Source organism: Hydra viridissima, unplaced genomic scaffold (assembly GCF_058129835.1).
Source record: "Hydra viridissima isolate aposymbiotic clone 2 unplaced genomic scaffold, HvirCarnegie_v1 scaffold_5, whole genome shotgun sequence".
NCBI classification, from domain to species: Eukaryota; Metazoa; Cnidaria; class Hydrozoa; order Anthoathecata; family Hydridae; genus Hydra; species Hydra viridissima.
This window is the reverse complement of record NW_028324304.1, coordinates 13048995-13073920: the sequence shown is the minus strand read 5'-3', so window position 1 is coordinate 13073920 and position 24926 is coordinate 13048995. Positions and strand designations below refer to the sequence as shown.

General features: G+C 28.0%; 1 protein-coding gene across 10 annotated transcripts; it reads right to left on the bottom strand.

The window, feature by feature from the left end:
- Positions 1 to 1095: 1095 nt before the first annotated feature.
- Positions 1096 to 24091, bottom strand: LOC149888783 (uncharacterized). 10 transcript variants are annotated; one of them, XM_090087071.1, is made up of 25 exons: positions 23920 to 24091; positions 22540 to 23520; positions 21612 to 21758; positions 21020 to 21163; positions 20390 to 20530; positions 19689 to 19814; positions 18552 to 18659; positions 18277 to 18393; positions 17572 to 17682; positions 17357 to 17473; positions 16752 to 16862; positions 16433 to 16540; positions 13325 to 13462; positions 12654 to 12749; positions 11043 to 11177; positions 10528 to 10638; positions 8656 to 8766; positions 8298 to 8420; positions 8069 to 8203; positions 7851 to 7982; positions 7512 to 7664; positions 5194 to 5292; positions 4948 to 5043; positions 4401 to 4715; positions 1096 to 2329 (listed from the first exon to the last, which is right to left on the bottom strand). In XM_090087071.1, the coding sequence occupies exons 2-24, from the start codon at positions 23321 to 23323 to the stop codon at positions 4402 to 4404; spliced, it is 3657 nt and encodes a 1218-aa protein (XP_089943197.1). In that variant the 5' UTR covers positions 23324 to 23520; positions 23920 to 24091; the 3' UTR covers positions 1096 to 2329; position 4401. The 10 variants fall into 10 exon arrangements, with proteins under 10 accessions (XP_089943197.1, XP_089943201.1, XP_089943198.1 ...); XM_090087075.1 differs by lacking the exon at positions 4401 to 4715; XM_090087072.1 differs by lacking the exon at positions 12654 to 12749.
- Positions 24092 to 24926: the final 835 nt, after the last annotated feature.

Genomic DNA, 24926 nt, shown 5'->3' with positions numbered 1-24926 from the left:
TATTGTACATATCAGCTTGATCAAGGCGAAACGCTGTAAATACTCAGCACCCGTTAGGTCACGTGCTATTTTAGCCTCAATTCCTTTCTTTGTGTTCGTCTCGTCTGTAATGACACTTTCAAATGTCAAGAAAAGGACCATATGTAATTTATACAAAATATGTAATTTATACAAAATATGTAATTTATACAAAATCCCTATTTATCACAAAAAGTTTGTAAAAAGCATAAGAAGGTATGACCTTCAAAATGGCAATTTTTGCAACGCACAAAAAATTCGTGAAAATGTAAACATCAACATTCTATAAAAACTTACAATTTTTGTTTTGAAAAGCAAACCTCCAATAAAAAGATCCTAAACCTAAATGTCAAGTTGTTAAATATGCTCGCGGGGGCTAATTGGTCATTTGCGGTATGCTTTATTTTTTTTACCCTCTTTCACAATCGGAAACTAACTGGGAATTCATTAAAAAATTTGGATCATGGTAGAAACTTATAAAGTAGAACATAAATTAAATCTAATCAAGAAGATTCATGCGCCTTTATGAAATACAAGTGCATCGATCTTCTTGACTAGATTTTTATAAATTATAAATCGCAACCACTATTTTGCTATTTCTAACTTATTTTCACAACAACTGAACGCGAATATTACAGGTTGCTTGATTGAATTTCAACGAATCTAAGGTTCTTTGTTATACATTTGATTGTTTTCACCGCGAATTCATTTTTTAAATGATTGGTTGAGACCTAATAAATAGACACACACACACAACCACGCTGAGAGATTAAAGTTTTCACAGCATAGTACACATAGTACACATTTTTGTACTTAATGAAGTTTGTTGCTTCCGATTGATTAACTAACATTTAGTAGCTTTATAAATAGAAAAACAGAGTTCTTTCAACGTCTGACAGCAGAGCTAAAGTCAAAGAACTTTTTGTTTAACTATGAAAGAGAAGAATTTTTGTCGACAAACGTAAGTTTTTCTCTTTTTAATAAAACGTTTTTATGTTTAAATAAGTTTAAAACTAAACAAGTTTCTCCTGTCCTTTTTTTTTTTTTTTTAATTTAATGTTATAAAAAAGAAAAATACTTTAGTAAAGATATATTAACAAATATATTATTCATTAACAAAAACTTTTTGATAAAAATACCAAAGCTTTGTTCCATTTCATTTTAATTAAGATTTTTGGTGATGTCATACCTTTATAAAATGATTTACGAATTTTATTGATTATTATCATTGTTCCTATTTATGGTATTTTTTAAACCTTTAGTGTTGTGGTGCACCCCCGGCTCTTATACAAGCTGTAGGTTTCATTTTTGTATTATACATGACATTTTCATTACTCTTCATCTGAAGGTGTTTTGGTTTTGGTTTAACTTGACGTATCTGACCTGTAGTCTGGTCTTCATAATGTACTGGGCGTTTGTTGCAAATGCAAATGATTTTTCAACGAGTTTGCTGGCTTTTAGTAGTATAAATGACCACGGAATATCTTTTTGTCTGTTAATAATTGATTTCGCTTTTCACAGAATTCCACTGAAGTTTCATCATTTTTTATATACTTGGATTGTTGCAGGCTTATATGTAACCGTCACAGTGATATTCAACTTTGCTACCAATCAGCCTGTTTATTCTGTGTTAAACTGGAAACGAAATCCAGCTTCAGCAGCGATTACTACCATGATAGCTCTGCTTGTTGTTGTTGTTGTACAATTACTGATGTTATTGATACATCTTTTAAAATTGAATTACAAAACTGCAGTTTGAGGCTATAATTGCATATGGTTTAGTATTTTTTCCATTACCCTGTTCAGTTCCTTTTTTCGAAGAACCACTGCTCAAAGACTTTAACTTTTACTCTTAAAGATAAACGCGCTTATTTAATGTAAAAAAAGGTCTACAAACATAATTCTAACAGAAACTCTCTTTATTGAAAGTAATTAGGAGGTTTGAACCCTTTGCACTCTATAGCTTGATGCTCTAAAAACCTTTCGTAAACCTTGAATCGTCTCTGCTTGCTAGTGAATGATGATCTGTTGATGGTAGGTTTTTAAATTTCATAAAACGCTCATCCGTTCGTTGTCTTTTTCTTCCATAATAAATACTATTGCTAAAAAACGATGCAGTTTTGGAAGAAATTATAATAAATAACGTCAAAGTTTTTATTTATGAAACTTAGTATAGGTAAGCAGTAAATTCAAGGGGAAGTTCGATTCCTAATTAGCCGTTGCCACGTTGCAAAGTGAAAATTTGTTTGTTAAATGAAAAGTCAATCATCGGGAAGATCACTCGGTGATGAACTTGCAAAGCTTGTATTAGCTAAAGAAAAAAATATACATTTGTTAACAAATCAGCAAATCAATTACGGGTGGTTACTAAAAATCCGGACTGACTTTCAAGGGCAATTACTCCTTTAGTCTTTAAGCTAGAGATTAAATAAAAATATTATTAAGTAGAGTTTTAGTTATTTCAATTAAATTTGTCCTCTACCAGTCCATTCTTTGGATTCGGGCAACTCTAAGACGAGTTGACCCAAAAAGTAAAAATACAAGGTCAAGGTCAATTTTTTTCAGACAAAGCTTTTTTTTGGTTTGTTGTTGCTTTATGTTTTTTGCTTGCCAGTTACCCTCATACAATTTGCCTTTCAAAATAGCCTAAAAGTCTTCAATTGGGCGACACTCTGGCACGGCTGGCGGATTGTCAACTTTTTTGACAAAATTAATATCATGGGCTTCTTAGAAGTCGATCACGGTTTTGGCGTAATGCGATGACGCCAGGTCCGGCCAAGATACATAATTATCATCGGTATGATGAGCGTTGATGAACGGCACTAATTTCTTCTTGATAAAATTCTCTTTATAGATGGCTTTAATGACTGCGAGGCCGCTGGGGAGGAAAACTGACTCGGAAATACCTTTATCAGAAGCGGCCAGCTAAACTCGCACCTTAGGTTCGAACTAGCGCTTTTTGCGATATTTAACGCTCGGTGGAGTCTTGTCTTTGTCACTGGAGTAATAGGTGCCATGTCCATTGATCGTCGAGTGCGACAGCATAAAGTAATACTCGTCATCAAGGATGACCGATATTCCCTGAAAATCGCGATAAAGATAATCAATGCCGGTCTTGATTCACTCTTTCTGGCCCTCTTGTTGGTCAGGTATACTATTTTTGGTGTAGGTTTTGATTTCAGTGTACATGGCAAGAGTTTTAATGACGAGTGAATGAGTGCATCTAAATTTTTGACCGGCTTGCCTAATCGAAACCCAGTCAGTGGTCAAACATGGTTTGCAGACGATTGATGACCTTGGGGGTCATGATTTTGGCCAAACGTCTCAGAACGATTATATTTTAGATAGTACTTCTTGGAATTCTTTCAGCATTGAAATGATCTGCGGTGAACTTTTTACCTTGCAATTTTATTTTATTCAAGCAGAACTCGTAAATCCGTTTTCTTACCTCTTCTTGCTTGGACACCATTTTTTTCTTAATTTAAAATAGTTATCTAAAAACAAGTAAATTAACTTATAGCAAAACTAAATGAGTTTTAAAATGGATGTAAGCATGAAAAAAAAAATTTAGCTTGTGGCATTTAAAAGTAAAAATTTAGCTTGTGGCACTTTAAAGTCAGTCCGGATTTTTAGTAACCACCCGTTATATATATATATATACATACATATAGTAACCACCCGTTATATATATAAAGGTCAAAGCAACTATCTGGCGTAGTGGCGTTTTAAGAGTGACTGTTCGGTGTAGTGGCGTTTTAAGAAGCGTAATTATCTAGTTTCATTCAGGCTCTGAAAGTGTTGTGCAAACAAGATAATGGGATGCGCTGCTGTTCAAACATATTTTGCTCTATTTTACGTATTTGTCTACTAGTTTTCGGCCGAATGTTAATGGTTTGAGTTGGATTACAAATTAAGTTATTAAATGTTGCATATATACCTTAGGATGTAATAAAAATCTGAACTTTTAACATGGCGGCAGTACTTAATATGATTAATTTTTAATGAAACTTGGTTTTATTAAAACCATAAACGCAATAAGAGGGAGTGCTTGTTCATTTATTTAAATAACTTTTTTGGGTCACTTTAGTGCGTGCGTGTATCTATGTGTGCGTTTATATGTGCGTGTGTGCGTTTATTTGTGCATGTGTGTGTGTTTTTGTGTGTGTCTGTGTTTTTATGTGTGTGTTGTGTGTGTGTGTGTGTGTGTGTGTGTGTGTGTGTGTGTGTGTGTGTGTGTGTGTGTGTGTGTGTGTGTGTGTGTGTGTGTGTGTGTGTGTGTGTGTGTGTGTGTGTGAATTTTCATCAATTTTCTAAAATTTAATTTTTAAACAGACACGGAAAATGTTAAATGACATAAGTTTATATATACAAAATTATCTTACTTTAATTTTCATTTAAAAAACTCTCAAAAAACGACGTTTTATAAATAAAATGTGAAGCTAAAGATCCACTAGGAGGTCCAGATCCATCTCCACCGCCAGTCTTGGGGGTCGAAGTTATGCTGCTTTTATAAGGGCCAGTAGTATGCGAAGTTTTCTTGCTAGCATTAGTTGTACCTTTCACCTTTGGTCTTCGGGTAGGAACAGTTTGATGAGTTATTAACAATGGTGAAACAAAAGTCGGCGTGGGATGGACTGTTTTGTCAGTTCGGTCAGAATCGTCATCAAAGTCATCGACTTCAAAGTCAGTAACAAGCGCTTATAGAAAAAAAAAGGTAAATTTTGTTTTAATATGTAAGTATATCATCAAATTTACACAAATAATTACATATATGTGTAGTCAGGATCACAACTTGGTTTGATTCTCATTTTTTCTGATTGTACTAAAGTTCTTTTTGAGAAAGACCCCAAATGCTTTGAGCTTAAGGAAACGATGAGTGATTTAGATTGAACTATGTATTGGATTGGTATAAAAAGAAGTTAAACTTACGGACACATTTGTGACTTATATGAGGGACATCTGCATTGCACACACAATTACCGTTTATACAAGTTGACCATTCTACACATGTTTCCTCACACATTTCTATGACAAAAAAAAATTAAAATGAAACACATCTAAAACTTTTTAGAGCGAAAAATTTTTTTAAATGTAAATTAACAAAATTTTGAGAAAAACTCCAGTTAAACCAAATAATAACATTAAGATTGATATTGACTAAATAAATTGACGAACCTTGTATGCAATTTAAACCATTTCCTATCCAGCCCTTTTTACATTTGCATTCTCCCATTATGCAACGAGCATGTATGTGGCATTTTGCACACCTATCAACTAAATAATATTATAAGAAGTGTATAGAATTGCTACTATTTTTACAACTATTTACTATAACTTTTCATCATGATGATGATCATGATGTTATGATGATCATCATTATGATCATCATTCTCATTATTACTATTGTTAATTATTACTATTATTATTATATTATTATTATTATTATTATTATTATTATTATTATTATTATTATTATTATTATTATTATTATTATTATTATTATTATTATTATTATTATTATTATTATTATTATTATTATTATCATTATTATTGTTTTTATTATTATTATTATTATTATTATTATTATTAATATCATTATTATTATTATTATTATTATTATTATTATTATTATTATTATTATTATTATTATTATTATTATTATTATTATTATTATTATTATTATTATTATTATTATTATTATTATTATTATTATTATTATTATTATTATTATTATTATTATTATTATTATTATTTTTATCACCATCACCATCACCATCACCATCACCATCACCATCACCATCACCATCACCATCACCATCATCATCATCATCATCATCATCATCATCATCATCATCATCATCATCATCATCATCATCATCATCATCATCATCATCATCATCATCATCATCATCATCATCATCACTATCATTATTGTTATTGTTAATTATTATTTTTATTAATATCATTACTATTATTTTTATTATTTTAACTAATAACTATTTACTATTATTGCTACTAATAATAATTATGTATTATTATTAATGCATCATCACTTTCTTTAGCACTAACACTATTGAACGAAGGAAACCGAAATTTGAGCCATAGCCTAAACATATTATACATTATATTATTAAACATATTATATATTATATTATACAGGCCGAAACTTGAAAAAGAATGTTAAAAATCCCTAAACCTTTTATGATCAACAAATTAAAGTCAAAAAAACTATTTTACATATCTCTAAACAATAACCATGTAGCATAATTAAATAAAAAGTAGAACATGTCTTCCAGAGAGTAATTTGGTGGCTGCATCGAAAATCGCTAAGATGCTTATCAGCTTTTTACCAGCTTCGAATCTTTTACACTGAACTCAATGCCCCTGGAAGGATGGATGAGCAGTGTGGTAGCTGTTGAAGATTTCAAATACAAAGTTCTCTCAAGCATGTAATAAGCTGAATTCCAGCGTGTTTAGACATCATTTTTAAGTACGAGCCTGTCAAAACTGTTCATTTGAATCTCTTGTTGTTTGTAGAGTTCAGCAAAGAAGGAATTTGAATAAGAAGCATGAATACAAAGTTTTCCACATTTTTCTATCAAGCTTACAACACTCTGGAGTAAAAAACTCTTTTTTGTTAACTGATTGAAGTGAATGATTTAGACACTTAGTGAACTTGTAAACACACTGTGGTTCCTGCTTTTAATTGTGAATTAAGCTTTTTTTTGTGTTGATATCGGATGAAACTGAATAAATGATTGTTAAACCAAAAATTTCGGTTTCGGTTTCGGCCAAAGCCGAAAGTTTCAGTTCACTAACACTAATTCTATTATTGTCATTTTTAATACTATTGCTATTATTATGGTATTATTATTGATAATATTATTGATATTTTCATTGGTATTATTATTGATATTATTATTGATATTATTATTATTATTATTATTATTATTATTATTATTATTATTATTATTATTATTATTATTATTATTATTATTATTATTATTATTATTATTATTATTATTATTATTATTATTATTATTATTATTATTATTATTATTATTACTATTACTATCATTATCATTATCATTATCATTATCATTATCATTATCATTATCATTATCATTATCATTATCATTATTATCATTATCATTATTATTGATATTATTATTGATATTATTATTATTATTATTATTATTATTATTATTATTATTATTATTATTATTATTATTATTATTATCATTATTATTATTATTATTATTATTATTATTATTATTATTATTATTATTATTATTATTATTATTATTATTATTATTATTATTATTATTATTATTATTATTATTATTATTATTATTATTATTATTATTATTATTATTATTATTATTATTATTATTATTATTATTATTATTGTTAATATTATTTTATTTTTGTACTTAGTGTTACTGATATTACTATCGTTATTACTAGTATTATGGGAAATCAAACTTGCCTACCTTCACAATGAGGACCTGTATATCTTTGTATGCACACACAGTCATAACCACCTCTATTTAGTATGCAGACTCCTTTATGGAAGCATGGATTGGGGTTGCACAAACCATATGGCATTGTTAATCCTGTGGTACTGGATTGAGACAAAATAGGACCTAAAGTAATTTAAACATTTTTATATCATAATTAAATTAACTTTTTTACAAAATTTTTTTTTAAAAGATTTTTTACAAAAAATTTCTTTGAATTGCTTCTCCAGTTACTTTAATCTTTTAACCCTGTAAGCTCAAACCTTCATTTTAAAACCCTGTAAGCTCAAACCTTCAATTAAAAAGATCTACCATAAAAGTTCCCTCGAATATCTGGATTCATGCAATATGGAGGGAGAAAATTTGGTGGACATAAGCATCCTAAGAACTTCCCATCTTTTTCTGAACATATTCCGCCATTCATGCAAGGGCTTGGGTTACAAACTAATAAAAAGTTAAATAAAATTGATACAGCAACAACAAAAAAGTGTAAACTATACCTAATAAAAACAAATTTGACAAAAGTTTACCTGTTTTAAATTGACAAACTTTCCCAGTTGTACCTGTTTTGCAATAACATCTAAAGCTACCATTTGGAAGATCTACACATGTGCCTCCATTATCACATGGTAAAGTGCAGCATGGTGAATTACAACCAGGAGACGCTTGAACAAATAAAATTTTAACAGTGTCTGGTTAACTGTACATTTTTAAGTTAAATGTCATTTGGCAATCTTATGGTCATCAGAAGTTAAGTACCTGTTTTTGAACAAACACCTTTGACCATATCTGGTACCCATTGTCTTGGACAAGTGCATGCGCCATTTAACGAACATGACATATCTGGGATTCCTGTAATGTGAGGTGCTGGACATCCGCATTCTGCAAAAAAAGCATCATCACATTCAAAATTTAGCAAAAACATGAACAGGGCAAAGTTAAATTGCACAACAATGGTTTCAACTTCTACTTACTTTATTCCTTAGTTTTTAATTTTACCTTATTTAACAGCAATATTGTAGAAATACAGTTCAAATATTGTAAAATATTACCTAAAATCTAAAGTAACATATTTATTTTATTTTAATAAAAATGTTAAAAATATTTTTCCAGAAACCTTTACAGAATGGGGTTTTCCACATTCCTTCACAAATGCATTCTGCTATGCCTTTCACGGAATGACATTTACCATTGTGTTGACAAGGGTTAGGTAAGCAAGCATCTACTTCTAAAAATATTTTTTCATTTCGTTTTAAATTTTAGAACTTTGTACCTAAAAGTATAAAAGAGGGTAAAAGAGTCAAAGCTAGCAAATCATTACTCGGAAAATTAAACTTCTTCATATGATAATTCAAAATATTTTCAGAAGTTTTTTTTTTCATTGATTTCAAATTAAATACCTTATCAACATTTACAATATTAAATTATTTAGAATTTATTTTGTATTTTAAATTTTTTAATGTTATTTATAGTGAATAGTTAAAGGTTATGACAAAAAAAAAGTTATTTTTGTCTGTAGTAGAAGTAAATAAAATCTTTTAAATCTTTAAAAATTTAAAAGTTTAGCTTAAAAACCAGGTTTTTTGCCATGCATTTGAGATTCAAGAGGTAGTTGAGGAATTAAGAAACAAGAGCATATATAGCCTAAGAATTCCATTTGGTTTTGTGTAGAGATGGTGATTTACACAATTTGATAAGTGATATTTTCTAGAAACAGAATGCTCTATACAACTCAAAAAAAAAAGTTTTTAATCATCTTTAAATCCTGGATATTCAATAACTTCCATTTCAGTTTCTGGTTTGTTGGACTCCAACAAGTTATCATAAAATTTTACCACAAAGTTGAATTAAAAAATTTAAGCACGAGTTTTGTTATTCTATCAAGAAAATGATGTTGGCAACCAATATACTGTGGTTTATTGAAACCTCTGTTAAGCATTGTATTTTTTAGTTTCACAATGATTCCACTCAGCTACCCAGTGTTCAATACTGTTGTGTCACATAATCATTTAAAAATTTTCCCATGCATTAAATTCATTCAACAAACTTTCTACTTAATTGAAAAAATCTTGTGATGATCTGCATTTTTATACACACAATTTGAATTAATGAACTCTTCAAGCACACTTCTTGAAACTCATGATTTGCATTTTTTTTACCATCATAATGAAGGCAGAAATTGCAGAATTTATATTATTAAGTTTAATTTCTTCACATTTCTTTGTAACTGCTCATCAAATACCTGATTTTGATAACACTAGAACATCTATGTCTTTATTGTCTTTATTTACTTTATTGACATAAAAAGTTTTGTTAATTGAAAGTAACTTTTTTTGTCACAAACTTAGCTGCTTGTGATGTAGAAAAAACTGATTTGATGTGAAAAAGCTGCTTGTGATGTAGAAAAAACTGATTTTTCTACATTTCAAATCTTTCTTCTGCATCATTTAGGCATGAATGCAAAATCTTGCTATTGATGCATCATTTTGATGCATCAATAGCAAGATTTTGCATTCATGTTTCTAATTTTTTAAAAACATTTCACTTGACTTATAATCAACCATAATTAGAAAATTATTACAAATCCTCAAAATAGAAGATTTAATTTATCTAATAAAATTGTTTAGAATTAAAACTGATTGGTTAGGCCTATTCAAATATTATTTATGATATATTAACATTTTAAAGACATTTTTAAATTTAAAAGACAAAATTGAAAAAAACTTTTTTTTTCAATATTTTTAACCCTAGTGTACAACCAACTAAAAATTAATTTTTAATTGGTCAGAGCTAAAAAATTAATAATTATATAACAGGTTTGTTTTCATTTTTTTTTTAACAACTTATTAGTATAAATGTAGGCATTAATGTATTTAATATATACATTTCGTGTTGTACTTTAGTAAGATTTAGTAAGAAACTTTAACAGATGAGTTTACGATGGATGTAGCATATTTTTACTGTAAAAAAAAAGCTTCTAATAACCAACCTTCACAGCGTTTACCCTTGAAACCTTCATTGCACTTGCATATTATATTACCATCTCCAACTGATTGACATTCACCATTTTCACATGGATTAGGAATACATGGGTTTGCTTCTAAAAAAATTTACAGCAGTTTAAATCAGTCAAAACTTAAGTAAAATACATGGGTTTGCTTCTAAAAAATTTACAGCAGTTTAAATCTCAGTCAAAACTTAAGTAAAATAACATATTTTTTTTATTTCTGCATACTCATGTTTAAAAATTAGGAAACATATTTATAAATAATAAACTACTTAGAAAAATAAAGATTTAATCCACTTTTCACTTAATATTTAATAAAAGAACACTGACTCTATAATGGATCTTGAATGCATGTTCTGTCTTTAGGTGTTTTTGTGTAGCTTGTTTTTACACAGTTTGCCAAAATTTTTAATGTTTTTCTTTATAGGTCATTTTATTTTTAAAAGATTAGAATTAAAAAAAGAACTTAAAGAAGAAAAAACTAGCAACTTTTTAACCTTTGCATAGAGGCGGAAGATAGGGTGGCAAGCAGACACAAGTAAACCAACAGTTGTCACCCTCACAACTGGCTGGAGATTCTCTGCATTGTCCATTGTTGAAACATGGATTAGGATGGCATGAATTTTCTTTTTCTAAAAATATTTTTAAAAAGATAAAAATTTATTTCTAATTCTGTTCCTTAAAAAATATTTCATATCAGAAAATAATAACAATAGTGGAGAAAAACTAATTTTAAATGGTACAATTTATTTGATTTGCTTAAACCAATCCTAAGACACCACTATCATCACCCAAATCACAAGACACAACAAACATCAGAGAGAAAGAAAATGTTTGCCCAAATATGAAAAAGCATGAGCATAAGCAAGAAAGAAGCAAATACAGGTTGTGGCAGCAATTTGCGAAATATTTATTGACTAGGTTTTATGATGTAAATAAATAACTTCAACAATTCAATTTAGTTAGTTAATGTTCAATGAACGTCTTAGATTAGAATAAAATTGTGAACAAAAAATATTTTAGTTTAAAGTTTTACAATTGAAGCCGAAAGAACTGAAGTTTTAAATTTAGTTTATGTGGGTTTGTCTGCGTGTGAAAAGATTTGTACTTCTAAAGTGTGTAAGACTACATTTTACAAAGTGAAAAATTGTGACAATGCTAAAGAGAGCCCAAATGCCCTTTCTCATGAACAAAAAAGTTGATAAAAAGTTCACTAAAAAGCTTGAAAAGCATGTTGAAAAGAATTCTACTACATCCATCAGAAAGACAGCAAAACTGTTCAATGTTGATAAGAAGATAGTCAGAAGAACTCTAAAAACACTTAAAAAAGTCAGTGTTGCCTGACCTATATGCCTAATTTTGTCAGAAAGGTTATAAACTTTGAGCTTGCATCCATCAAAGAAGTTTCTGAATCAGCTGAAAAGCCATGGTTCTTTAACAGACAAAAGTTTCTCAAATGAAAAACGTTTTAGTGTTGACCTCAGTCCATCATGATGCTAGAAATCATTGTTTCTAATGGAGAGAAATGTCAACCAATTTACATCAAAGAGAAAGAAAAAGTTACCACTGATGTGTATATCAGCTTACTAAAACATTATGTGGTGCCATGGCTGAAGAAGATATTCCCAGAAGGCAATTACATTTTTCAACAGGACATTGCACCTTGTCATGGGTCCAGAAAAACCCAGCAATATCTTCAGGAATATATAACTGATTTCTGGCCTAAACACTATCAAACACTGACCTGAATACCCTTGACTACAATATGGAGCATATTTAAGAAAAAGGCTTGAAAAAAGTCTCACTCAAAAGTCAAATCACTAAAGTCATCCATTACTTGTGTTTGGAATTCATTGTCTATGACTATATAATCAGCACCTGCCAGTTCTTTTGTCCTAGGCTTGAGGCAGTGATTAAAAAAAAAGGAGACCAAATTGAATGTTAAGGTGGGGAAAGCAATTATCTTCAACTTTTCTTTTATTATCATTCCATAAATAAAATTTTTTCATGCTTTAAAAACTCATTTTGAAAAATGTTCTAAAATTTTGAGAATCATTGCTACACCCTGTAACTTGAAAGATAAGAAATAAAAGGAATTAGACTCATACTATGGCACAATAAACCATTTCCTTCATATCCTGGATCACAGACGCAATGATCAACTACACAATGTGCATTCTTGTCACAGTGTTTGCAGCCATGGTCTATAAATAAAGTTTATGCAAACTTTTACTTTCTTTTAAGGTCACATAGCTAACATAAGATAAAAAAAGAACCAAATTTTTTTACTATTTTTTTTTTTACAAGCCAGTTTTTTACTATTTTTTTTTACAAGCCAATGTTACATTTTTTAATACCAATGGAATTCATGAAGTAACAAAAGCTATTTAGACTTTGAGTTTTTAAGACTTTCTCACTTTCACTATTTTAAGTTATTAAACCTTTCACAGTTTGCAAAAACTTGATTACTTAGATAAGTATACTAAAGTTTAATAACAACACTAATCATCAATGGGGAAAACAGCACTGTATTAATTTTATTTAATATAACAAACACTAAATATTGCACTGATTTACTTATATACTTAAATGTTTGCAACAGCATGCTATGTTTTTATCAAACTAGTATTAAAATACCATATATTGCTGCTTATATTAGATCATAAAAATAATAGGCACATGATTATTGCTCAATTAGCTTAGATGAAATCTAAAATCTTATCATAACACAATACACTGTTTCTCAAAAGAATTCAGATTCAAAAACAACTGCACTCACGCTCACAGTTGACCCCTTTGTAAGGTGGCTTGCAAAGACAGTAGTATTGAAGTGCACCAAATGACCATTGAAATCCTGAATTTCCATCCACACATTTCCCACCATTTAAACAAGGATTAATTAAGCAGGGTTTGTTTTCTAAATTATTAAAAACCAGTACGATAACATTAATTTATAACGTTTTATACAGCAGTGGCCAAAAGTTAAAGACCACTCATTTTTTAGTTGGTTTCTTAATCTTTCAATTAAAATTAAGAAGATTCTAATTGACATATTAAATTTTTTTTTTTAATATCTTGTTAATTAAAACATACGGATTAAAGTGGTATAATTTTTTTAATCTAATTTTAATTAAATAGTGTTTAACTTGTTAAAAAACTGATGAGTACTTATAAATCTTCTTTAAATAAATTGGACAAAATTTAACGACCACTTTCAAATCTTTAATTTGCACTTATTAAAAATAATAATCCATTATTTTTTTAAACTCTCTTAATTGCTTATTACGTTGGCTATAAAATAAAATGTGGAAACCTGAGTTTCGATATCAAATAAACATTTATTTTTTGAATTGCAATAAGGATGTAAAAATATTGCAAAAATGCGTGCAAAGATCGAAGAAAAAGACAGATACGCGGCTCTTGTATTAAAAGAAGAAGGCTATAGCATCGGACAAATAGCAGAAAAGCTCGGAAGGTCTCACTCTTGCATTATTAACATAATTCAACGATACAAAGAGACCCAGTCAATTAATGATCGTCCTAGGACTGGACGCAATAAAATTTCAAATGACCGTGATGTTCGCTCGTTAGTGAGATTAATGAAAGAAAACAGACGAGCATCATCTACAGACTTGTCTACGAAATGGACACTGTCAAATGGTCTGAAAGCAAGCCCTAGAACTGTGTGAAGGGTCCTCCACAATTTAAATTATTTATGGCGTGCTGCTGCAAAAAAACCACGCTTAAATAAAAAACAAAAATTTGCCAGGAAAGAGTGGTGCAAACTACATAAAAATTGGTCAACAGATCAGTGGAGCCGTGTGGTCTTTAGTGATGAAATGAATGTTGAGGTAGACAACAGAAAAGGTCGCGTAATGTTGCGTAGACTTCCAAGCGAACGGTTCGATGAATCATGCATTTTGAAACGAACAAAACAAGGCAGTGGTTCAATAGGCATTTGGGCCTGTATGAGTGCCTATGGAGTTGGCGTTTTTCATTTATTCGATGGTAGACTCAACAAAGAAAGGTACATCGAAATTTTGGAAAACTCGCTTATTCCTAGCATTGATTTATGGCAGTTGCAAGATGGATTTATTTTCCAGCAAGATAATGCGTCGTGTCATAAAGCGCATGTTGTTAGCGATTGGTTCAATTCTAATAAAATTCAAGTGCTTCCATGGCCTGCCAATAGTCCAGACTTGAATCCAATAGAGAATTTATGGTCATGGCTTGATCAAAAGCTTGGTAAAGAACAACTTTACAATTTGGAAGATTTGAAATCTTCTATCTCTCATCATTTGAAAAATGTGCCTGATGAAGTAATCAAAACTTTAATGAATTCAATGCCAGAACGAGTACAAGAGTGCTTGAAAACAAATGGAGGAACAACACGTTTCTAAATTATTTTTTTACTGCTTTTTGTAATATTTTTGAAAATGGTCTTAAAATTTTGTCCAATTTTTTTTCCCATTTATATTTTTTACTAGTCAGTTTTTTAATTTTTTAACATTATTTTGTAAAAAAATTATAAATTCTTTTATAATAAATATAAAATACAATAAAAATTCTTTCTAAAAATGTTTTTCTCTTTTTGATACCTTTTTCCAAAATAAAATTATACTAAGGTTAAAAATAAATTTTGAAAAAAAAATGAGTGGTCTTTAATTTTTGGCCACCGCTGTAATATAAATATGTACCATACATACATATATAGATAGGTACATACATACATACATACATACATACATACATACATACATACATACATACATACATACATACATACATACATACATACATACATACATACATACATACATACATACATACATACATACATACATACATACATACATACATACATACATACATACATACATACATACATAGTTATATGCATATATATGGCTAAATTATATATATGCATATATATAAATATATATATATATATATATATATATATATATATATATATATATATATATATATATATATATATATATATATATATATATATATATGTTCATATATATATACATAACTTAGCTATAAATGATGTTGCAAAACTCAAGTTATTAGCTGAATCTAAGCAAGCTACATTAGTTGAAAATTTTGTGAAGAATTTGGGCCTAAAAAATTGAGCCTAAAACAAGTAGAAAAACTAAAAAACTTGACAAATGGGCATAACACAAACCAAATGAATATAAAAAACTCCTCTATGAAGTTTCAACTTTGAGGCAACAAAAATTAACCGTTTCTTAATTATGTTGCAATATTTAATGAAGATAAGAACTAGTACAACGGTTGATGAAGTTCCAAAATATTTTTGTAAAACTGAATGCCAGTCAAAAGAAAATTATGACAACTGTTTGGTAGTTTGCAACTCATACAACCCACTTGAAGTTGCAAAATCTATTTAATAGAGAATCACTGCAGAAAAATATATATATATAATAGAGAATCACCACAGAAAAATATGAGAATAAGAACTGGAACTCTAAACACTTAATTTATTAATTTATTAAATTTTTAATTAACTATTTAGCATTTATCTAAAATGAAGTCACTTAGCTATTAAGTTTAGCTATTAGCAGAGTAAAAAATGATAAATAAAAAAAACAAAATTTTTAATAAATTTTGTTTTTTTTATTTATCATTTTTTATTAGTTTTGTTATTTTTAATTATTAATAAGTATTAGTAGTTAATAATTATTAATACTTTTAATTATTAATAATAATTAATTTTTATTAATTAATAATTATTGATACTTTTAATTATTAATAATTATTAATTACTAATACCTAAAAATAACAAAACTAATAAAGTTAATTTTTCAAATTGAAACTCTAATATTATTGGTTAAAAGAAAAATAATTTAAAAGTAACCTTCACAGAGTTCACCAGAAGCCCACTTGGGACACAAACACTTAAATTTATTTCCACTTTCCAAACAAGTCCCACCGTTTAGACAAGGATTAGGTAAACAAACATGGTCTAAACAAAAATAAAAAGTTACATTAAAGAAACTTCAAAATTTTTCTTTTACTACTTGTTAGCTTAGTCAAAAAGATTGGGGTGTAAATTCTTATTTTGTGATACTTTATCCCTTCTTTCATGCTTTTCATTTTTAAGTGGCGAAAGGTTAAAAGGTGAACAAAAAAAGTACTTGATTGGTTCATAGGCATATAAGATAAAAAATATTTACCTTGACACATGACACCACTAAAGCCAATTGGACATTTACATGAAAAATTACCAGAACCTTCAAGACACACACCACCATTTTCACATGGGTTTTTATTGCAATAATCAAAGTCTGAAAATAGGAGTTTTATTTCAAATATTTAATTTGCAATATAAAATTGAGGAGGTCATTAAAAGTTAACATTATTTCTTAGCTTACATTTTAGACATCCAAACCCAGCAGCAGGAAGCAAGAATGTAAGTTAGGGATTAAGCCTTCAAATTCATTTATTAAAACTGACTGTAATTTTATTATAATTTAGTATAGTTTAATACAATTTTATTATAATTTTGTGTTAAAGTTTTTCAAAATTAAGTCCTTTTTTCAAAATTAAGTTTTAGTGAAAAGTCAATTGTTTCACATTTCATATCAGTATACACAATGATATGAAATATGATACAATGATATGAAATATCATGTTGCACCATGAGTTACATCATGTTACATCATGATACATCTGTTTCAATAATAACATATCTTACAAATCTAACAAGAGGTTATTCTTAAAAAATGTAATTAAAACTAATTACAAAGAAATTAAAATTATATTTAGAAATTAGATAAACCTGTACAGAGAGCTCCCTTCCATGGTGATTGACATTGACATTTAAACTTGCCTTCACCATCTAATTCCATGCATGATCCTCCATTCTGACAGGGGTTAGGTAGACAGTTTTTTAACTCTACAATTTTCATATTGTATAGTTAGCAGGATTTGAAAAATTTATATGAATGGAAATATCATCAACAACAAGAAGAAAACAAATAGGAAAATATTTACTTTCACAAAATGCCCCAGTGTATCTTGAAGTACAATCACATGTAATAGCAGTGCCGTTATGAGAACATACTCCATCATTTTTACAAGGATTTGGATGACATGGACTTGTATCTTTAAATAAAATACAAAAATGTCAAGTAAATAGAAATTATCCAATAAAATGATATCACAAGTTTCAGATTATTGCAATAAGTTTTCAATTAACAAAACACTAAACTAAAAATAAAACAGACAGTTACTAATTAACTTTTAAAAAACTTTTAAAAAAATAATTGCTGGTATTAGATTATTCTTTAAAGCATGAAGCATTTTATTTTCACTAACTTTGATCCAAACTTTTAGTAGGTAACAAATATTTTTCCATGAATAACAACAAACTCCAATAGTTAATTGTTGAACATCTTTATTTTATTTGTTGCTGATTGTTACCAGATCCTGTCATTCATTGTTTTTGATTATCATTAGTTATTCAGTCTGTTTTTTTCTTTTTTTTTTTCTTTGATTGGTTTCTTTTTGAAATAAACCAATCAATGAAAAGATTTAAAAAGCTTCCAGCTGTAAAAAAAGTTTTCTGATTTGATAGAGTGATGATGATATACTTCAGAAAAATATCATTTCTCTCAATCATAATCAGATTAGCTGAAAACCTTTCAACACAGATTCTGATGAATGCTTATTAAAAAAAAAATCAATATTGAAACACACCGTTGCATATTGGTCCTATGAATCCAACCTTGCACTGACAAATAAAGAAAGGATCGTGCACCACAGGATGACACGCACCACCATTGAAGCAAGGTTGAGGATAACAATAATTTATTTCTATTAGAAAATGGCCTATATGATTTAAGCTATGGATTTAAAAATCAAAAGAACTAAAACAAAGAGGATAAATTTTTTATTATTTCATATTTACACCAAAATTATATTTGCAGCTTTGCTTAGTATTTAAATAATTATTTCATAACAACTTTTGTTACCTTGACAATGAACCCCAGTAAATCCCTCATTACAAACACACTGATACCCTTGTTCTCCCATATTAAAGTATTCTCCACCATGAAGACAAGGCTGTTCATAAAACTCACCTGCCATGATAAAAAATTACATATATTAAATATACTATAGTTTCTGAAAAATATTATTTACAATTTGTTATATAAACAATTCTAATAAAAAAAATATTTAACAAAAATAAAATAACCACAGAAGATAGACATAAAGTTTTTTTTGCCCGATACAAAAATCTTTTCTCTATGATTTCAAAGTTCACTAATTCAGCAAGTAAAGTCTACATTAAAATCAAACCAAAAAATTTTATTTAAAAAAATGCATAAAATTTTGAATTGATTATAAGAGAAACTATTAATGATCTATTTTATAAACCAATGATTATTCATTCTTTACAGAAATTTATATAAAATGTTGAGTTGAAACTGATTGAAAACTAAAATGAGTTTAGTCATGTTTAAATCATATTGTGAGATTTTGGATACAAAATGAAATACATTTGATGTCATATTCATCTTGAGGGACTAACAATTCAAAGTTTACATAAACTTATCAGCCAGAGGTAAAAGCTAGAGACGATTTTTGAAGAGTTCCAACCAATATTTGAAACAATCAAAATTGATAAAAAAGAAAAAATTATAAAAACAACTGGAGGCTTTTTAAGATACATAAGGGAATAATAATAAGGTACAATATATAAGGGTTTTTATCATAACTATTTTATTTTGTTCCATAAGTTTGTTTTTTTTTATTATAATGAATTTCTAGTACAATATTTTGAAGAAAGGTTCAACTGAGAGAACCTTTTGATAGATCTTTCTTCTAAATATCTTTCAATGGTTTTCTTTTTTTTTTTTTTTTTTTTTTTTGAAAACACTATATATTATAAAAAAATAAAAACTTAGATAATTAAATTTTTATAATGTGCACATATTTTCTTAACTAAATCTTATGTACTAACTTTTTTTTCTTCAAAATATCAACTTTTGAATAAACTAACACAAATATATTAACACATGTATTGACACACTCTGACCAACAGAAAACACTGGAATTTTTTTTTTTCAATATTAACCAGTATGTTCGGTAGATCATTCAATATTTACCAGTTCTATGTTCTGTATAGCGTTCAATATTCTCTGTATTGGGCTTGTGGTGGTGGTGATGCTGATGCAAGATAGAGAAAGGAAGTGGCAAGTGACTACTGTGTTTAGAATGCCTTGTTCTATACCCTAGAAGATAGCAATGCAGAGAAGAATGCAAGCAACAGAAAGTATTTTTAATTTCAAGTTAAAAACTCAAAAATAACTTTGTCTAACTTTTTGCGTCAATTCAAAAAAACTTTTACATTTTAAACACACTAAACCATTCAAAAAAACTTTTTAACAGTATATATTTTACCAGTGAGTTTTTAAAAGAATTTAACACTAAATGAATAACTGAGAAATTTGTTCAACTTGACAAAATCTAGAATCAGAATAAAATTTCCTATGTTAAAGCAATCTTTTTTAGAAGAAATTCTTATAAAACAGACTTAAATTAAAAATAAAAGCTCTTTCTAATTCTCGTTCAAGATAATAAAAATAAATTATCATAGGTTAAATATTACTGAATTTCACCACTCTTATTTTTCTGTTTATTTTACTTTTTAAACCTTATGTAGAAGATTATATACATAAAAATAAAAACTTATACATAGGAATAAATGTGTACAAACTTTATATTAAACTAAATAACTGAAAGCTGTACAAAAAAAAAAAAATATAACAGAATAGAAATGGTTTGAGAAAATGAATTGCTTACTAACCAACTTTGTGAATTTGAGAATGAATTGGTTCAGCGTGAGATTCCTCATACATTGGTGAATAATTAATTTGATGTGTATTTTTTAATGACATTATTTGTGGTTGACTTGTTTGTGGAAAGGTTTCACCATCTTCCATATAGTCTAAATATAAAACAAGATAAAAAACACATTTTTTCAGTATTATTATCATTTTTTAATTCTTCTTCTTTAAACTTTTTCTTCAGTGCTTGATCAGAAGAGATATAAACAAAAACTTGCATATTCCTTGATGTGATTGTTTCCTATTATATAAATACCAGTAATCATAATTTAGACTTAATGTCTTTGAATATAAAAATAGGTTGTAAAATATAAGTAAATACACCTCCTCGATAAAATCAACTATGTAAATGAAAAACAAGCAAAAATCTCAGAAATATTAAGATAATTGGTTTTATTCTTTAATTACCGTTGGATCAGTAGTAGTAAGATTATTTACATTGTAATTGATGCTATTTACACTTGTAATTGAAATTTATATAGTAATCAATACTTTAAAATTGCAATTGTATTTTAAAACTATTATTCTAATTTATATTGTAAATTATATTATTATTAATCTTGTAAAAATACAAAAAAAACTAAGCATACCACTAGCATGATTCACATGCGTGTGAATAGGTGCTAAGTATTTATGTGACTCCAGATGAATAGGTGAATAGTTTATGTGTGTAGTTTTTTCAGATGCAGTCAATTCTGGATAGCTTTGAAAGTACTGATCATCTTCTGTATTATCTAACATCATAAAGGTTATCATTCTAAGAAAACATTTTCTTCTGTAAACATAAAAGTAATTATATTATGTTTTAAAGCTCATTTCAATAATTCCTATTATCTAATTTTCTAAAAAAAGGTTACCTAAAATTATCAGTGCATTAGTTTTTCATTGGAAATCTCTTAGATGTTTTGATGACAAATTCTTTGATAAAATAATTTCATTTCAAACACTTTTAATAGTATTTTACAAACTTTAACAGTTTCACCATTATGCTAATTTATTTCAAATAATGAAACAGGCTATCTTTTCAAAATAATCTCAGATATTCTTGCATTTATATGAATTTATAAGTAACACGTGGTTCATTTATTTTTACATGATATCAAATAAAGCCTTTTAGTCAGGCTGAAAGCTTATGTAACAAATATATACTTGAAAAGTACTTCAGATTTAAAGATGTTTTACCACTTGCATTTGTATGATGAAATTCTGTATGAATGTCTATATTATGCTGTGATTCATCATGAATAGGTAAATAGTTTATATGATGAATGCTATCTGAAGTTAATAAATCTGAGTGACTTCGATGGTATCCTCTATCTTCTATGCCACCTATGTAAAAAAAAACTGTCATTTACATTAGCATTTAATTTGTTAAATTGTCAATTTTAATGGAGACTCTGAAGCCCTGCCTAAAAATTATCATACTATCTTTAGCTAAGTACTCATACATTTTTTGTGAGAGTGTATTGATGATCCAATTACAAACAAAAATATTTTATCAGTTTGATATATTTATGGAAAATCAAAAAAATATTTATGGAGAAGAATTTAGTTGATACGTCACATATTTTTAACATCATGCCGTAGATTCGTAACTTTCTCTAAAGGAACTTTTTTTTAAAAAAAACTTTACCGCCAAAATGTCGTCACGTAGTTTTTTAATTTTTTTTAAGAAGTCATGTAGTATTTAGATACCATATTATGTTATGTATATTAACAAAATAAAAGAAATTACTAAATTTCTAAATTTATAGAAAAATTAAATCGGTAGTTATTTTGATGAACGATTTAATGTCAAAATCTTTTTTGTGTGAAAACTCAACCAATAAGAAATGGGTTTCTAGCTTTAATTGGATGATCAAAATCACGGGCGCCCACCTTTTGGAGCATGTTGACGGAGATCATTTTTTTCTTTTCTTAGAGAGATTTACATAATTTTATTTTACCGCTCGAAGATGTGCTCGAAGAATTTTTTTTTTTTTAAATCAATCTAAATTAGAATGAAATGGCGATTAAAAGATCGGTCTGATAGTTAACGCTTTTGTGTTTAACGCTTTTGTTTTTTGCTAGTTGTTCAATATATACTTTTAATTATCATTTTAATTTATACCTTTGCTTGCATGAACGTCGTTTTTATCAGGAACTATGCTTAGAATAGGCTGGTCTACTCGACCTAAAATATTTTCGTTGTGAATAATGCTGGATTTATCGTCAGTCGGATACGGTAAATGATCGCCACTTACATCGTTATGATGAATTTTTGAGGAGTTTATATTTTGCTGACGGTCTTGGGAAGGTAATATTTTTAGAGCAGTATTATGCGTACATTCTTCAGAAGAACAATTTATCGTGGAAGAATTTTTAACGATCATAACTTTTTCGCTTGAATTTAAGCGAGGTTCAGAAGGACTGAGAAGCTTAACAAGTTTTCTAGATTTTTCCTTAATGCTTGAGTTTGATAAACGTTCGCCCAAGTTTTGAGTTGCATTTGTTAGGTTGGAGAGTGGTTTAATATCTTTGTTTAACAAATGATAATCAATGTCTAAATTTAACTGCCCAGCAGTTTTAACAATAGAATCCTTGGGCATATATACTTGTTTGTCTTCAATATCACCATCATATTTGTATTTTTTAACCAACTCATTGTCATTTAAATTTTTGTAGAACAATTTTACTTTTTTTGAATTAGAGAATGAAGGTCGCTCATTAAAGAATTGAATACGGTCAAAATCAGTTGTATTTATTTGTAGAGGATGCTTATAGCTACTAGGTCTTGTAAATCTATTTCTTTTGTTGCTGTCGAAGATGTTTTTCGCGTGCAAATGTTTGTGGTGTTTTTTCGTGTTTGACGTTTCAATCACAAAAAACAAAATGGTTACGACGATAAGCCGCATGATTAAATACTGTCCATCCAATCTTCTGTATATTCCGTGCTCATTTTAAAATTGATTGACAGTTGCTTTAAACGCCTTTTGACACCTGTTTGTAAACGCTTGTTTTTTGATTTTTTTTTCGATTTTTTTTTAAACCTTGAGAAGTATAGATAAGAATGTTCGTCTCTTTTTTTCATTAAAATCTGAAAACCTCATTCCTAGAAACATATTTTAAAAATTTATTCACTAACAATAATATTCATATTAATACTTATATTGATATTTCTATTTGAATTGATGTTTTTATTTATATTAAAATTATCGTTTTTATTTATAATAAAATGTATTTTATTTTATGTTAAGATGCAATTTCATTTATACTAAAATTTTTTTTATTTATATTATAATATTTTTTACTTATATTAATTTAAATTGATAGTCATGTTGATACTTACATATTTATGCTTGCATTTAAATTGTCATTTTATGTTTTATAAAATATATAAAGGTATGTAAGTTTTATGTCTTTACATTATAAATAATGAACATACATTACAATTTAATATACATAGCACTCGTTAAGCAAATAAATATTTGTTATGATAACAATTAACTACCTTGTAACCAATCGTAAATTAAAAACGAAATGGAATTTCGTTTTTCATTTAATAAACTTAAAACGAAATGGAATTTCGTTTTTCATCGATTTGTTTACGAATTCCGCGTTTACTTTTAATGAAAAATCAAATTTTAGCCAAAGCTCACGATACGCGAAGTAGCGAGATACCTGCTTATGCAGAATGTAGACTGCTAGTTTGCAGGCTTCTTAATAATCTGTCGTGTTACTATAAAATACGGAAATGTTCCACCCATCGTTTCAACAAGTTTTGACATGAAACAAAAACGTTTCCATCGAAGCACCATACGTTGTGAAGAGAAACTTAGTTTTATCACTACCTATTCTGACGCACTGAACATTTTTATGACGCATTGATTATTTTGTCTGACTCACTGAATATTTTTATGTTTAACCACTTTCAAATTTAATTATTATTAGTTGTAAATATTTTACTTTTTCTGTTGTAAATTGTCATTTTTTTCTGTTTGCTTTATTATTGCGAAATTTTTATTTCGAAAAGTTATTTTCTATTTGTAATTCATTACGTTTTTTTAAAATCGTTATTCACGTATAAAGGTTCACCAGAGATTCAGAAGTTCAAGAAGAGTGATCCAGGATGAGATTCAGCGAAAAACTGTTATAGTACAATTGAAAAAATAAATCATTAAAAATGGAATGCTAACAGATGATAGAAATTAGTTACGCGCAAAATATAACCGTGCGAACATCAGAGTCTTGAGAGCATGTTATTTAGACATCAAATATAAATGATGTTATTAGCACATCAAATAAAAAGATAAAAGTAAAAATATACTAAAAACTTCGAAACTTGAGTTTTTAAACTTATTTCCTAAAATTGGTTTCTATTAATTATTGTTTATAATTTAGAGATAATTGTTTAATGTTTGATTATAAAACTCCCTTCATTTTAAAAAAAAATATTTATTGCTTTATAAGCCAAGGGTTAGTATGATGCTTTGATGGGGATGGAGGTGTAATAAAGGA